Source organism: Epinephelus lanceolatus, chromosome 21 (genome assembly GCF_041903045.1).
Source record: "Epinephelus lanceolatus isolate andai-2023 chromosome 21, ASM4190304v1, whole genome shotgun sequence".
Classification (NCBI taxonomy): Eukaryota; Metazoa; Chordata; class Actinopteri; order Perciformes; family Serranidae; genus Epinephelus; species Epinephelus lanceolatus.
In genome coordinates, this window is record NC_135754.1 from 658,539 (window position 1) to 675,718 (window position 17,180).

The window sequence follows — 17,180 nt, forward strand, 5'->3', positions numbered from 1 at the left end:
GGACTCCACCTAAATAGAGCCTGCTCCCGCATGCTAACGACAAACATATCTTACTGATTATACACTCTCTAGCCCCTATCTAACCATTCTCATGCACCTGTCCACTTCTGTCCAAGCCCCTCGCTTTCCTCAGGTGAATGGTCCTGCAGTGTTTGATATCCTTTGGTTCCCAGCCACTGCCAGATTAGTTCTGCTGATTTAATTACTGTATATAACAGGCATGGACCCCCAAATATACAGTACAGGCCAAAAGTTTGGACACACCTTCTCATTCAATGCGTTTTCTTTATTTTCATGACTATTTACATTGTAGATTCTCACTGAAGGCATCAAAACTATGAATGAACACGTGGAGTTATGTACTTAACAAAAAAAGGTGAAATAACTGAAAACATGTTTTATATTCTAGTTTCTTCAAAATAGCCACCCTTTGCTCTGATTACTGCTTTGCACACTCTTGGCATTCTCTCGATGAGCTTCAAGAGGTAGTCACCTGAAATGGTTTCCACTTCACAGGTGTGCCTTATCAGGGTTAATTAGTAGAATTTCTTGCTTTATCAATGGGGTTGGGACCATCAGTTGTGTTGTGCAGAAGTCAGGTTAATACACAGCCGACAGCCCTATTGGACAACTGTTAAAATTCATATTATGGCAAGAACCAATCAGCTAACTAAAGAAAAACGAGTGGCCATCATTACTTTAAGAAATGAAGGTCAGTCAGTCCGGAAAATTGCAAAAACTTTAAATGTGTCCCCAAGTGGAGTCGCAAAAACCATCAAGCGCTACAATGAAACTGGCACACATGAGGACTGACCCAGGAAAGGAAGACCAAGAGTCACCTCTGCTTCTGAGGATAAGTTCATCAGAGTCACCAGCCTCAGAAATGGCAAGTTAACAGCAGCTCAGATCAGAGACCAGATGAATGCCACACAGAGTTCTAGCAGCAGACCCATCTCTAGAACAACTGTTAAGAGGAGACTGCGCGAATCAGGCCTTCATGGTCAAATAGCTGCTAGGAAACCACTGCTAAGGAGAGGCAACAAGCAGAAGAGATTTGTTTGGGCCAAGAAACACAAGGAATGGACATTAGACCAGTGGAAATCTGTGCTTTGGTCTGATGAGTCCAAATTTGAGATCTTTGGCTCCAACCGCCGTGTCTTTGTGAGATGCAGAAAAGGTGAACGGATGGATTCCACATGCCTGGTTCCCACTGTGAAGCATGGAGGAGGAGGTGTGACGGTGTGGGGGTGTTTTGCTGGTGACACTGTTGGGGATTTATTCAAAATTGAAGGCACACTGAACCAGCATGGCTACCACAGCATCCTGCAGCGACATGCCATCCCATCCGGTTTGCGTTTAGTTGGACGATCATTTATTTTTCAACAGGACAATGACCCCAAACACACCTCCTGGCTGTGTAAGGGCTATTTGACCAAGAAGGAGAGTGATGGAGTGCTGCGGCAGATGACCTGGCCTCCACAGTCACCGGACCTGAACCCAATCGAGATGGTTTGGGGTGAGCTGGACCGCAGAGTGAAGGCAAAGGGGCCAACAAGTGCTAAAAACCTCTGGGAACTCCTTCAAGACTGTTGGAAAACCATTTCAGATGACTACCTCTTGAAGCTCATGGAGAGAATGCCAAGAGTGTGCAAAGCAGTAATCAGAGCAAAGGGTGGCTATTTTGAAGAAACTAGAATATAAAACATGTTTTCAGTTATTTCACCTTTTTTTGTTAAGTACATAACTCCACATGTGTTCATTCATAGTTTTGATGCCTTCAGTGAGAATCTACAATGTAAATAGTCATGAAAATAAAGAAAACGCATTGAATGAAAAGGTGTGTCCAAACTTTTGGCCTGTACTGTAGCTTCTTCCCCTATTTCCCCTCGTTCAATTTCTTTAGATGCCAAGTCTGCACATTATAATCCTCAGAATGGAGGTGGGGTTTTGGCCCTTGGACAGATGTAGTTGATGACCCCTGCTATACAGCAAGGCTGTCCAAAAAACTAATATCTTTAGGCATAACAGGGTTCCATCCAACCTCATCACCATAAAACCTAAGTCTGCCAGTTGTTGTAATAATTCATTGGTAAAGGGTTGGTTAAAAGGTCTGTTGAGATCTTTTATTTTTAATGATTTTATTTCTTCCTGTGATTTAGATTTTATTTTTCTGGTGGAAACTTGGTCAGACACTGCTGCTCCTCTCACTGAGGCATGTCCCCATGAATATACATTTTGGAACTGCCAAAGGTTACTTGGATGAGGGGGAGGACTAGCCATCATCTATAAGGCCAACCAAAAATGTACACCCATTGCTGGTAGTAATTATAGCTCTTTTGAAGGTTCTCTCATTCACTACCTCACACCCCACTGTCTTTTTTGTTTTGTTATATTGCCCTCCTAAATCAGTGGGTGACTTTTAAGCTGACTTTGGTCTCTTCTTGTCCATTATTACCACTACTCATTAGAAAAAAAAGTTTTACTATTAGGTGACGTAAATATCCACATCAACATCCAGAATGACAAGCTTGCATCTGAGCTTCTCGATCTTATCCATACTTTTGACTGTAGTCAGCATGTCTCTGGCCCTAACCATCAACATGGTCATTCTCTCAATTTAATCATTACTTATGAGTTAAATTCTATAAAAGTCCAGACTATATGCATGTTTCGACCCATCACATCACAGACCACTGAAAAATTCTGTAACACCTATAAGGCATCCCAACAGCTTGATCTGCTAGAATTTTCATGTTCTGTGGAGAAGCTGGCTACTACATTTATTCAGTGATGTGTTGCCACACTGGACACTGTAGCTCCCTTTAAAATAGCTAAACCAAGTCTTGCCTCAAAGAAACCCCCTCCATGGTTTAATGACAGGCTTAAGGGCATTAGTAGGGCATGCAGATGTGCTGAACAGAAATGGAAAGCATCTAAATTATGTAGCAATTTCAATTCCATGAAAGAGCTTCAAAAATAATTTAATAAAACTGTAAAAGAAGAAAGAATGAAAGATGGGAGACATTTCAGTCTTTCTTTGTCGATAAAGTCTCCAGCATCAGAGCCCAAATCATACCATCACTGTCCATCTCACCACACAGTGAGGTGCATCAGACTTTTGACACATTTTATTTGATATCCCAGTCAGATCTACTGAGGATGATTAATGGCATTAAATCTTTCACCTCCCCTTTGAATGTGTTAGCAACCAATTTTTTAAGAGCGGTCTCTGCCTTTTAATCTTCAGATATTTTAACAATATTTAATAAGTCCTTATCTTCACAAGTTGTTCCTCCAATTTTTAAATCAGCAGTTGTTCAACCCCTTTTTAAAAAATCTAACCTTGATGCCGATAATCTTAATCATTTTAGACGCATATCCAAATGACCATTTCTTGCTAAAGTACAGGAGAAAGTAATATACTCTCAGATATTATCCTTCATGAATGAACACTCACTTTTTGAGAAGTTTTAGTCTGATTTTCAGTCTGAAGTCATCATAGTACAGACACTGTACTTATAAAAGTTATGAATGATATTAGGAGCAATTCAGATGCTGGCTGTTATACTGCTTTCATGATGCTTGACTTATCTGTTGCTTTTGAGACTGTAGATCATGGCATGGCACTGTGTAGGCATTACTGGGGATGCTTTAAACATACAAAATATGTAAGTATTTGTTTAATTGAATCGTGTTTTATAGTTTATTTATAGTTTGACTAGAGCAAGCTTATATTTAATAACTTATTTTGTCAAATTGCAAAGAAAGTTCGCTCCTTGGTACAACTCTCAAACCCGAAAATTAAAACAAATATCACGAAAATTTGAAAGGAATTGGCAATTAACAAAACTGGAAGAATCTCGTTTAGTCTGGGAACACAGTCTCAAAACGTGTGAGAGGGGCCTCTGCAATGCCAGAGCAAACTATTACTCAGCATTAATAGAAGAAAATAACAACAACCTCAGGTTTCTTTTCAGCACTGTAGCCAGGCTGACAGAAAGTCACAGCTCTATTGAGCTTTGTATTCCTTTAGCTCTTAGCAGTAATGATTTTATGAGCTTTTTTAATGACAAAATTCTAACTATTAGAGGCAAAATTCATGACCTCCTGCCCACAAATGGAACCAATATGCCCTTAAACACAGCTGTAAGACCTAATATATATCTAGATAGCTTCTCCCCGATTTCTCTTCAACAACTGACCGCAGTGATTTCTTCATCTAAATCATCAACGTGTCTCTTAGACCCCATCCCAACTAGGCTACTTAAGGAAGTCTTACCTTTAGTTAACACTCATATTAGACATGATCAATATATCTTTATTAACAGGCTATGTACCACAGTCCTTTTAAGGTAGCTGTAATTAAACCTCTACTAAAAAAGCCCACCCTGTGTCCTGAGGTGTGAGCCAACTAGACCAATATCTAATCTTCCCTTTATGTCAAAGATCCTTGAGAAAGTAGTCACAGACCAGCTGTGTGATTTTCTCCATGATAATTTACAGTATTTGAAGAATTTCAGTCAGGATTTAGAGTGCATCATAGCACTGAGACAGCACTAGTTAAAATTACAAATGATCCCCTGATTGCTTCAGACAAAGGACTCCTCTCTGTACTTGTTTAGTGCGGCATTTGACACAACTGACCATCAAATTCTGCTACAGAGACTGGAACATTTAATCGGCCTATAAGGTTCTGCACTAAGCTGGTTTAAATCTTATTTATCTGATCGTTTTCAGTTTGTTCATGTTAATGATGAATCATCTCTATGTAGTAAAGTTTGTTTTAGAGTGCCACAAGGTTCTGTGCTCGGACCAATCCTATTCACTCTATATATGCTTCCTTTATGTAACATCATTAGAAATCACTCAGTAAATTTCCATTGTTATGCGGATGATGTACAATTGTATTTATCGATAAAGCCAGAAGAAACTGATCAATTAACTAAACTTCAAAAATGCCTTAAAGACATAAAAACCTGGATGAGCACCAATTTCCTGATGTTAAATTCAGACAAAACTTAAGTTATTGTTCCTTGGCCCCAAACAACTCAGAGACTCTTTGTCTGATGATATAGTTTCCCTGGATGGCATTGCTCTGGCCTCTGGCACTATCGTAAGAAACCTCGGAATAATATTTGACCAAGATTTGTCTTTTAATTCCCATTTAAAACAAACCCCATGGACTGCGTTTTTTCATCTGCATAATATTGCGAAAATTAGGCCTTTCCTGACCCGAAAAGATACAGAAAAATTGGTCCACGCTTTTGTTACCTCAAGGCTGGATTACTGTAACTCCCTATTATCAGGTAGCTCTAATAAGTCTTTAAAAACTCTCCAGCTAATCCAGAACCCAGTGGCATGTGTACTAACAGGAACTAAGAAACAAGATCATATTTCTTCTGTTTTAGCTTCTCTGCACTGGCTCCCTGAAAAATCAAGAATTGAAATTAAAATCCTACTGTTAACTTACAAAGCTTTAAATTGTCAGGCTCCATCAAATCTTAGAGAGCTCATAGTGCCCTATTATCCCACCAGAACACTGCGCTCTGAGAATGCAGGGTTACTCGTGGTCCCTAAAGTCTCCAAAAGTAGATCAGGAGCCAGAGCCTTCAGCTATCAGGCTCCTCTCCTGTGGAATCATCTTCCTGTTGCGGTCCGGGAGGCAGACACCGTCTCCACATTTAAGACTAGACTTAAGACTTGCCTTCTTGATAAAGCTTATAGTTAGGGCTGGCTCAGGCTTGCCTTGTACCAGCCCCTAGTTAGGCTGACATAGGCCTAGTCTGCTGGGGGACCTCCTATAATACACCGAGCACCTTCTCTTCCTCTCTCTCTCTCTCCCTCCTTTGCTAACATTCATGTTGAAGACTGTTTCCTGGTCAAAATGTGTTTCCCCTTACATAAACCTGAGCCAAACCCTTAGCCCTACAGCTATCCACCGAGGGGAGCACTATCCATTAACAGAGGGAAAACACTATTTAACAGGGGAACACATTTTGATACAACACTGGCACAAATCATGGCTAGCTTGCTAATATTAGTTACCATTTTTAACCTTCTTTTGTACAGCAATTGCAAAATCATTTGCAGATTTATTTTGATCTCTTCGGAGACCGACAACTACACATTAAATTGACAACTTGCCAAAGACAAAAAGGTAAAACAAAATTCAACATGTCATCAAAAGGTAAACATGTACAACAGGTTGCAATCTCACTCTCCTTTTGTCTGTCCCTGTGTACGTCCCATACATTGGTCAGTTCGTTCAGCGCAATGTATGATGGGATATAGTGCTTGCTTAGTTACCATTGGTTGTACACCATGGATGCATTAGCAGAACTAGAAACAGCATTTGTGGCAGGGCCCTATTCATTCCACATGAACTCAAAAGGGTTCATCTGCCACGTATAAAATTACCCGAACACTACTTCCACATTGCGCGGACCTAGAGACTTACAGTGGCCAAGAGTGACTAAGTGCAACTGAGCATCTATTTCCACCAGCTGTTGGGATTCACTTGACCACAGATGATTTGTCTTTTGTTAAAATCCAAACTGGACATGTGAATGCTTTTCCCTCTGCGTCTTGCCATCTGAGATAGTGATTGAGACTGCATGTTATTTGTTCTTCAAGCAAAGGACAGCCGTCTCCACAGGGTGCCTCAGTGTCACACCTAAGAGACCAGTCGGCAAACTCGATTGGACAGTACTTTCACATCGACATGCGACTCTGTGATGTCACCAAGCAAACTTTACGAAAAGTTCTGCTCTCTTCACGGTCTCTGTCCGCTCTCTCCTGAGCCACTGACTGGATCAGACTCTTGCTCTTGCCCCTGAACCTTTGAAGGGGGCACTTGCTTCTAGACTGTTGCTCTTTCTCCTGAGCCACTGACCGGCTCTTGCTCCTAAGACTCTTGTTCTTTCTCCTGGACCATGACCATATTAGGATGTACGCAGGAGGACCTGCTACGCCCTTCCCCCATTCTCTCCTCTACATTCAACAGAAGAAGCAGAACCTGGAGACCAGAGAAAAATAGTGTGCCAAACACAAGGTTTGCAACTAACTTTCCAGCAACAAGGAGAATCAAGTTGAGTTAACACCCCAACGTCTAACTCTGCAAAGACACGAGCGACCGGCCTCCTCGGATCTGCATCTTCTGAACAAGGACACAGCAAAGACTGTATCTGGCACCACAGCTCTTTCCAGCCTTCCCCTGCCGGCTAACAAAAGCAGCACACCACAAACCGACTCTTTCTTCCATCCATTCAAGAAGTGGTAATGTAACAACTGGGCAAAGCATTATTACAGTTGTATAGGCTAAGCAAGACCGTTTAACTTTGTCAGTTGTGATCTAATGCAGATATCAAATTATTGTTGCAATTGTTTTCAGTAAGGTTATTGGTTAGTTGGCTTCACCAAAGCTAAGTGATGTTAGTTTGCAAATGCTTTTTCACAGACAGCCTTGCATGCAACTAAACATCCTCTGTACTCACCCAGAACCTTCGCAACACATATCGTATACACTCGCTCACAAGTTGGCTTTCAACATAGCTACATCCAAAGAGGCAATTCAAAGTTCCTGCTTCTTTTCCTTTGTCTTTGTTCTGACAGACCACACAGTCAGGCAAAACCTCCCCTGATTTTGGTTATAGTTATAAATTTAGCTATTAAGCAAAGTTCCAAATTGATAGTTTAGTGAATTTATGAGACTGACATCATTGACCAGCTATCATTTTTCCCTTTTCAGGAATGGTGCCCCATGAGGAGATTTAATATAAATGAAGTCACATTTTTTAACATAATTAATAATTATCATTAATAATTATTAAGTATTACCGATAGCCATTTTGATACTTAAATTGGAGATCTATTACAAGGCTTAGATCCCAACACAGCAAAATGGCTAACTTCCTGTTTAGCGCTTCGCTAAGTTGAATGTGTGAAGATTTTTGGGCAGCTGTGGCTCAGAAGGTAGAACGGGTTGCCCACAATCCCCAGCTCCTCCAGTCCGGGTGTCCAAGTATTCTTGATAGGTGAATGTGACGAGCAGTGTTAAAAGAGTTTGAGTGGTCAGAAGACTACAAAGGCATTATACAAGTGCAGGTCCATTTACCATTTAACTCTGCAGCTCTTCTAGACTTTTGAGATGTTATCAGACCAAATGGATAGAATCCTGATAGTGAAACGTGTCATTTCCGGAGGTTGTGTCGCTAAAATAAATGCATCTACTAATTTACTGACGTCTCTTTCACAATGTAAGTCTTTGGGAAAAAAGTATTTTTTGGCTGCAGGGCATCTTGTGACGGAACCCAATAATTGCAGTACCACTGTCTGGCCACTATGAAAATTGGCTTCAAAGCCTGGTGCAAGTTCTGGGGGCCTGTTCTTCACTACTTTTCATGAAGCTTTCTGTGATACTTTGAGTTGACTATAAAGGTTATATGAATTACATACATATAGTACATTTAGACAGCATTACAAAATGGCAAACTCACTCTATAGTGGACTATACGGTGAGTACTAAGGGATTCTGGACATTGTCTAAATGTTGTTTTTCTATGTCAAGCTGATGTTGGCATGTGATGTTTGGAAGATGTTGGATTTTGCTTACTTAACAACACAACTTAAAACCAACAAAATATCAATCTCATCTGTCATCAGTATTGACATTGGCACGTTGCACTGACATTGAATTTTGGCGACCCAATGTCACAACCTGAATTCAACCAAATATCAATACCAGTTTGGTTTGAGTGACTTGAATCTGGTTCCCCTGAATCTCATTCATGAGTGCATGGGTTCCAAGTTTTCATAGAACAGGCTGAGAACAAAGCCACATGACAACAGTAACATCTGGCTCAGGCTCCAGAGATGATTACTGTGCTGATCTGTAAGAACTTATCCTGCAAGGCCTCTCTCCCTATTGTACACACACATGCACGAACACACACAACAAGCACTGTGGGCACATGCATGTACACATGCACAGATTGGCATAGCCAGATGGCAGAGTCTCTTTGACTGTCACCTAAATCTTGGCAGAATAGCTGTTGGTATGTTTGGGATTGCAAACACACAAAGACCTTCATTTCTTCCATTTAAAGTTGGAGGGTCCTATGTGGCTCTGTGACTTGGGTAGTTTGCAATAATATTATAACTTCCTTCTTGTACAAACACACAAAAAGCAGGACTTGAGCAAAAGTCCATCATTTAAATAACAAGGAGAGTCAGTCAGTTCTTTAGTTGAGCATTGAGTTACAGTTGGTGAATGTGGAAAAAAAGCAAAATGGAGTGAGAAAATATTTCTTGCTTTTAGGAGAGTACACTTCAGACAGAATAAGGCAGATCCTTCCTTAACTACAGAAGTAAACATAAAAATAGGACACTAGGTGATACTGTCAATGACTTTTCTACTCAGCGGAATATGTGCGTACCTGTACCACTCCAGTCCCCGTGCGTAATGCCGGTCGAAGAAGTGCGGCTCTGAGCCCAGGGCACGGATGTCTGGGTGGAGTCGGAGAAACTCCAGCAGAGCCCTGGTGCCTCCCTTTTTAACCCCTATGATCAGAGCCTGGGGTAACCTCCGGGTGGCTGTCCAGTCTTTCGCCGAGCTGTTCGCCTCCAGCCTGGGATAACCGCTGAGCGCGCCTTCGCCAACCGCGACTGTAAACTCCTTGGTCACACTGGATCCGTTTCTCTCGTACGGCCATCCTGACCCTGACACAAGGAATTCATGTGTGGATGGCTTGATTTCCGACTTTTCTATTAGCTCCGACTCGCAGCATCCGGTGAGGAGATAAACCAAGGAGAAGCACAGGATGCTCAGAGAGGACGCGATGGTGAGCCGATGGAAGAGCCGCCGCAGGTCCGCGCTCGGATGGTGGTGATGATGGTGGTGGTGAAAAGCTGCCATCCCTCAGAGATCCAGGTGAGATAGGGTGCCATTCTACCCCAAGTGCAGCTCACACCCCTTCATACTCTAACGCCGTCAACACAGCGCTTACTCTTGGAGAGTCTCTCTCAGTGCGCTCCGCTGCCTCCCTCCTCCTTCATGTTGCGCGTCCGGAGCGCACCGAACACCCCCCCCCCCCCCATCATGTTAGCCTTAGTAAATGAGAACTAGTTTTTGCGTGACATGCCGTGTGTGAGCCCACTTAATTAAGCTCTAATGCCTGAGCCGGACTACTGCCGCTATTGTTCTCTCTTTCCACTCCACGGGATTACTCTGCTGCTCTCTCTACCACGGCTCATCCCACAGGGGTTCCATCCAGCCAGGGATCTCTCTGTCTGTGTCTCTCTCTCTCTCTCTCTTTCCCCCTCACACACTCTCTCTCTCTCTGTCTTTCTCTCTAGATGACTTGGATGGCCTGTGGTGTGTATAATTCCAGTACTATTTATTGGGGGATGAGACAGATCCAGTGGGTAGACGGTGGTGTCCTATACACTCATATGTGTCATTATCACTCTCATCTAGAGTGACTGATCTCGATTCTGTCACATATTACGATGTATGCTCTGCAGCTATGTGCCATTATCTCTTGTGTCTTACAGACACTTTTAGAAATTCTCTGATCAGTGGATCCAGAAATGGATCTATGAGCAGGTAAACAGGGTTCACTGGTGCCATTTGAAACTGGGTTTATCACACACTCAGCTGACACTGCGCTCTAAGACCAATCACATAATTGGCTTAGTGGTCAGACGGCATTACTGTATGGTGCAGCTGCCAGTAGTCAGCTGATCCCGACCTCAAAGGGCAAGACCCACATCATGTAGAAGTGTCTTACGATCTTAGAATCAAATTAACAATGTGAGTTGCAGTAATTCCACTTGAGTCCCTATCACATTTTCACCCACTTCAACAAAAACAACGTTATAATTATAGAATTTTAAACAACTGACACGTTCTGGAAAAAAAAAAAACAATCTGCTGATATACTGTTTTTAATCAAAGAAAAGGTTTGACTTCATTAGTGGATGCATTAGCAGAGGTGTGTGTTGTGTGTTGCAGTCTCCTGTTAGGGAGCTCTACAATGTTGGCTTTTATTATTGCAGAGTGCGAAGCTAAGGTATGGATAATAGCTCATAGGAGACTCATTAGTTCCCCCTTCCAACCACACATGCACATGCACATGCACGTACTTGCACACACACACACACACACATTCATTCACACACACACACACATAATTCATGTTCCATTTGGCTTACCCCTGTCATTATCCCATGGCAGATGTGACCCGTGCCATAAAACCACTGCAGTGTCCTGCAATGAGAGACTAAAAGATCTGCCATCCAGTTTCAACAACAAGATAAAACTTTGTTTCCTGTATCTATAACAAGCAGACAAGGCAGTCCAACAACACACTCACCAGATATGACAGAATAAACTGTATCCCTATGAATATAATATGTGAGCTATATTATGATTTTATGACAATGTAATTACATTTGTATGCCATTATTTTTTATTAGTTTTCATCTAGGCTAAATAAAAGAGTAGATATAATCTAGTCTGATAAATATGTAGAGTACTATTAGCTAGGGATGCATGATATTGAATTTTTTGCTGATATCCGATATGCCAAGACATAATAACTCATTTGGCTGATAGGTAATATCAATATTGAAATATCCACTTTTGTTTCCCCAATTAACATCATATTAGGCATGCATGCTCTTATTGTGATGGCCCGCCAGCAGATTGGGACATGAAATACAATGCTTTTCGGTGAATGTAATATTCATTTTCTTCTATTCATAGATAAGTTATCCGTATATTACATAATTGTATAATATATGTTATAATATTTATTATGTATTATATATATATATATATATATATATATATATATATAATATTGTAAATATTATATTATATAATATTTTCTCACTTTTTTCTTATTATATTTATACGTAATTGTATTAAATCTTCTAATTTATAACACAATTATATTATATATATACTATTACTATACTATTATTTGAATACATACCATTATATAGATATATGTGTATATATATATATATATATATATATATATATATATATACTATTTCATAAATATAGGATTTATATATATACTATTCCATGTATATATATTATTCCATAAATATAGGATTTGAGTGTGTGAAATTTATAGTTATTTTGTACAGATAATTTATTTTATTTTTTTTACTTTGTGTATTAAAAATATGATTGCATTATTTAAGAATACAGATTAGGGGGTAGAATTATAAAAGTTTTTACTTCATTCTACTCCTTTTCGAGCATGTTGACTTATGTTGGATGTAACTTTTCTTTTTAATTGTTTGTCGTTTGTTTTGTTCTTTTTATTATTATTTTCTATTATTAATAGTATTATTTTCTTCTTCACTTACTTTTTTGACTGATTTCAGTGCTGTATGGTTCACATGTTCGAAATTAAAAAAAAAAAAAAAATTGTGCATTGTGATGCATTTACAGTTCATTTAAAAGCTGATATCGGCGGATACCACTGACATGCCGATATTCTCAGCATGTTGGATGGTCCAGATAATTTTAAAGCCAATATCAGCTGATACTGATGACATACAGTAGCTGACATTATGACATAAATGATAAATGGTAAATCGGGCTAATGTAGCAGCTAAGATGCCACTAGCATGCGGGGCTCCAGCTAATATACTGACTGAAGTATCTTCTATTGTTCTATTTCATTAGCTGTCACTATACAGCACTCATTCAACATATCTGAGTTTTCATCCACAAACAGTAGACAAAGACTGGTTGAGAGATTTTGGTTTCAAATGTGAGCAACAACAGATAATATGGGGTTACATCTATTGATTTTATGTTGATTAGAGACTCCTTGGTTTTGGAGTTTTTGTTCTGTATGTGTTATGTTTAAGTGACTTGTTGTTCAGGCAGGTTAAAGGTACATCTTTACATCCCACGATGAGTACTCCTTTCAAAAGTAGAAGCTATGGCTAGTGGTTTAGAAGTCCAATTTACATCTTGGAACTGCAGAGGATTGCGAAAACTTAAAGTAAACCAAGCAATAGGAAGATTAAAAGATAAACAGTCTAAAATAAATTTTCTACATGAGACGCATTTAGCAATGAATGAAAACACTAGAGTTAGGCGGAGGTGGCAAGGGGAAATATTTTCTGCACCGTTTACAACACAGTCTAGGGGGGTTATGCCACTTGTGCATAAGTCCATCCCACTGAAAGTTACCAACGTAATAGCAGATAAAAGGGGCAGATACCTGATAATTCAGGGCAATCTATACACAGAATATTTAAATTTGGTCAACATTTACGCACCTAACAATGATGACACCAGCTTTTTCAGAAACTTTCAGAAACTTTCTTCTTACTCTGTCAGCTAAGCGTGTACGTCATCCCGTGTATTGTTCTGATTGGTCATAGTGTTATCCAATTGCGTACAGTGATATTTACAAATGCATGCTTGGTGCCGCCCCTCGAGTTGGGCCATTTTCATTACTCATGGCCAGACCCCAAATCTTTCTAGATTTGGGTCTGGATTTCCAGGCTACCGTTATCCCTGGGGATAACGGTAGCCTGAGGAGCTGGTTGGTAAATTCGGTGTCCCCCATAAACATTTTTTTAAATATCTTCAATTAAGGAGTTATGTTAAGGGTAACATGAACCAATCCTTGAATTGTCCCCTTAGAAAAAGTTCTTAATGCTTTTGGAAGGGGTATAATTTCAGTTTTACAACATGTTAACAGAACATTCCCGGGATTCCTCAGATTCTAAACTTAAAGCATGGAAGTCAGACCTACAGGAGGACCTAACAGTGGAACAGTGGCGTAGGATATGTAAGGCAGCTCATACTCAAACAGGTAATACATACCTAAAACTTCTACAATTCAACTGATAACACCAGAAAAATTAAACAAATTTAACAGCAACATTTCTGACTTATGCACCTGATGTGGTGAAGATAAAGGTACGCTTTTCCACTGTTTATGGTTGTGCCCAAGAATCAGGGAGTTTTGGAAAGAAGTTGATTTAACTATCCAGGAGATTCTTTCAATAAAATTAGATCGGGAATCTAAACTTTTCTAATTAGGCCTTTACCCAGAGAGGCACAACATAAAACAACATGAACAACTCTTTCTCAACATGTGTTTATGTATCATAGTTAAAAAAAGTTCAGGTTAAATCCAGCTAAATGGGACAACTACGCCACCTGCTGTCACAAAGTTTTACCTGCATGAGTACTAATAGCAAAGGATTATGGGTAATCCTCAAAGCAACATGAGGTAACGTGTCTGTGAATGTCCGTGGGCAAAACAATGTTAACTAACTTGATAACTATGTAAAAGTTTAGCTGGCTTCACTTGGTTAGATATTGTGTGTGCTAGAATATTTTCACCATGTTTTTCTTAAGTTGACTATACGTTTTTTATGTGTTTTATCGTTACTAAAAAGCTCCACTGTGTAGCTAGTAATCGTTAACACGATGCCGTCTTTCCAGACAGAACAGGTGCTGGTTGCCCACGAGATGACGATTCTACTCTACATTGTCCTTTGTTATGAATGCAGGTATGTTACAGTATGTCGCTCTATAATGTTATATTTGAAATATGCAAATGCGTTACGTTTTGCGGGTTGTTTGCTAACAGTGTTTTGTACTGTATTTGTTATTTCTGAAGATGTGAAATACTGAAAAAGAGGTAATAATAATAATAATAGATTTTATTTGTAATGCACTTCTCATCCTTGGATCTCAAAGTGCTACAGGTTTAAAATATAAAAACATATGAAAACCCCCCCTATAATTAGCTTAAATTAACAGTCAAGGCCTTTTTGAATAAAAAGGTTTTCAGGCTTTCTCTAAATGAGTACAGTGGGGTAACAGTCCAGTGTTATAAATTTGCATTATTGTAATATTGTAATATTTTCTTGTATCTTATCCTCACATAAATTAAAAGGGGGACAGTTTGTTTTCTTAGATTTATTTTATTGACTAAATCCACTATACGATCACAATATTATATTGTACTGAGTGTATAAGATGTATGGATGGGTAATCCTCAAGCAACGGAGGATTTACGATGAGACAGAGCATGCGTTGGTTGTCCACAAGATGACGATTCTACTATACTTCATTGTCCTTTGTTATGAATGCAGATGTGGAACAAACCTGCTGTTACCACACGCCTGACCAGCTCCCGAAGAGTCATTTTAGACAGAAGACATCTCACAAGCGTCACATTTACTGCAAGCAAAGAGAATGATTGCTTTAACATGGAAAAGCATGGGTAAACCAAGTATTGCTCAATGGTTTAAAGAATTAACTTTATGTCTCTCTCTGCAAAGGATTACATATACCCTCAAGGACAAACAAGATGTGTTTCAGAAAGTATGGGGACGATTTATACACTATATTGAGAACAATGATCTGTCACATTTAATGCACGAATAATGTTTCAACCCTCTGCATAAATAAGTCCTTCTTCACAATCATGGACTTTTTAAATTCTGAATGGACTCACATGGACTAATGATCTTAATGGATATGACCCTTAACTGCCATGTTTATGTTTGTTATTTATAAGTTTATTGTAATTAAATATATTGTTTTTATAATACTAAAAATCAATGCAAATATTGTTAGAAAAAAAAGAAGGTAAATGGTAAATGAACCTGCATTTATATTTCTAGTCATCCGACCACTCAAAGTGCTTTTTACACTACGAGTCACACACACATTCATACACTGGTGGCCGAGGCAACCATACAAGGTGCAACCTGCTACTCTGTTTTAACAAACTCACACACCGATGGACAGCCATCTGGAGCAATTTGGGGTTCAGTATCTTGCTCAAGGATACTTCGACATGCAGACTGGATGATCGAACTGCTCATCTTTCGATTGTTGGACGACCCGCTCTACCTCTGAGCCACAGCCGCCCCTCGTACGTAGAACACTCACAACTACCAGAATGCACTGGACCGTACCAAGCTCACGTAATCTGAGTCTGAAAAGAGTATGGCAGCCAGCTGGTGACAAACAATCTCATATTACAGTTACGGTAAACTAAAATAATTTCTGAAAATATTTGAGGTGAGAAACACGCAGGTCTGAGAAATTGGTCTTTCTCTTGAACTGCCTCTATACTCTTTGTGTCTGTGGAGGTGGTGATACCAAAATGTGGAAGTACAATCTATAGTTTGCGCAACAGTCCTGGAGCCAACGTCAATGAGATCTGGGCTGTGGTAAGGTGGATTTAAGTTTACCACAGTTTATTTACACAGACAACACATTCTCACTCTGACCTTGTCACATATCGACATTTGGTCATGAACTTTCCACGTCGAAATAAGACATGCCAGGTACCCTGGGTGAGTTGGTTGTTGACATTCTGGGATGCCTTGTCAACTTCAGCCTGTTACATAAATTGATTTCAAAATACATTTCCATATTCATAGAAAATATACAGTTTGCATACAGTCTCTTTAACTTTTGAACTTTACAACAAATGGAGTTACTGGAAGTGTTTGACTTTCACACAAGCCAGAAACAATTCTACGCAGCCGCCAGTGGAATCCAATTCTAAAAACAGTATAATACTATTAAGGTAGCCTTATCTTTATCTGCAGCTGTGCTGGAATACTAGGTTTAAACAGAATAAATAGACATGCAAAAAAAATGTGCACCTCATGTTAACTTAGAATTTTAATATAAATAATATATATAAGCTGTGAACTATTTGGTGCAGCCCTAAAATATGAATGGAAGAACTTGTTTCAAGCTAACCTCTCTCAAAAATATGACATTAGACAACACACTCAGTCCGACCTCGTCCCATATCGACGTTTGATCATGGACTTTCCACGTCGAAATATGACATGCCAGGTACCCTGGGTGCGCTGGTTGTTGACATTCTGGGATGCTATGTCAACTTCAGCCTGTTACGCAGCCTGTTAATTGTCTGATTTCAAAATACACGTCCATTTTCACAGAAAATGTACAGTTTGCATACAGTCTCTTTAAAGATAAATGCACTGCGACAGTACAACACCGCAAATTGATGTTTTTGTTCCTTCAACAACACACGTACATGGCTGGGTTTAGGAGAAAAAAATGGGATTTGGCTTTACAATCACACAGGAAGCAAACACTGTCCTCCAAGGTGAAAATCACTGTTTGTTGGACCCAGTGG

At 39.6% G+C, this 17,180-nt stretch overlaps 1 protein-coding gene across 1 annotated transcript in view; it reads right to left on the reverse strand.

The window, feature by feature from the left end:
• The window catches only part of hs3st3l (heparan sulfate (glucosamine) 3-O-sulfotransferase 3-like), a 71,560-nt gene extending 61,332 nt beyond the window's left edge, over nucleotides 1-10,228 (reverse strand). Inside the window, exon 1 of the mRNA XM_033610787.2 lies at nucleotides 9,435-10,228. Coding sequence (XP_033466678.2) covers nucleotides 9,435-9,913 — 479 coding nt within the window. The 5' untranslated portion in view covers nucleotides 9,914-10,228. The remainder of the gene's footprint in view (nucleotides 1-9,434) is intronic.
• Nucleotides 10,229-17,180: the final 6,952 nt, after the last annotated feature.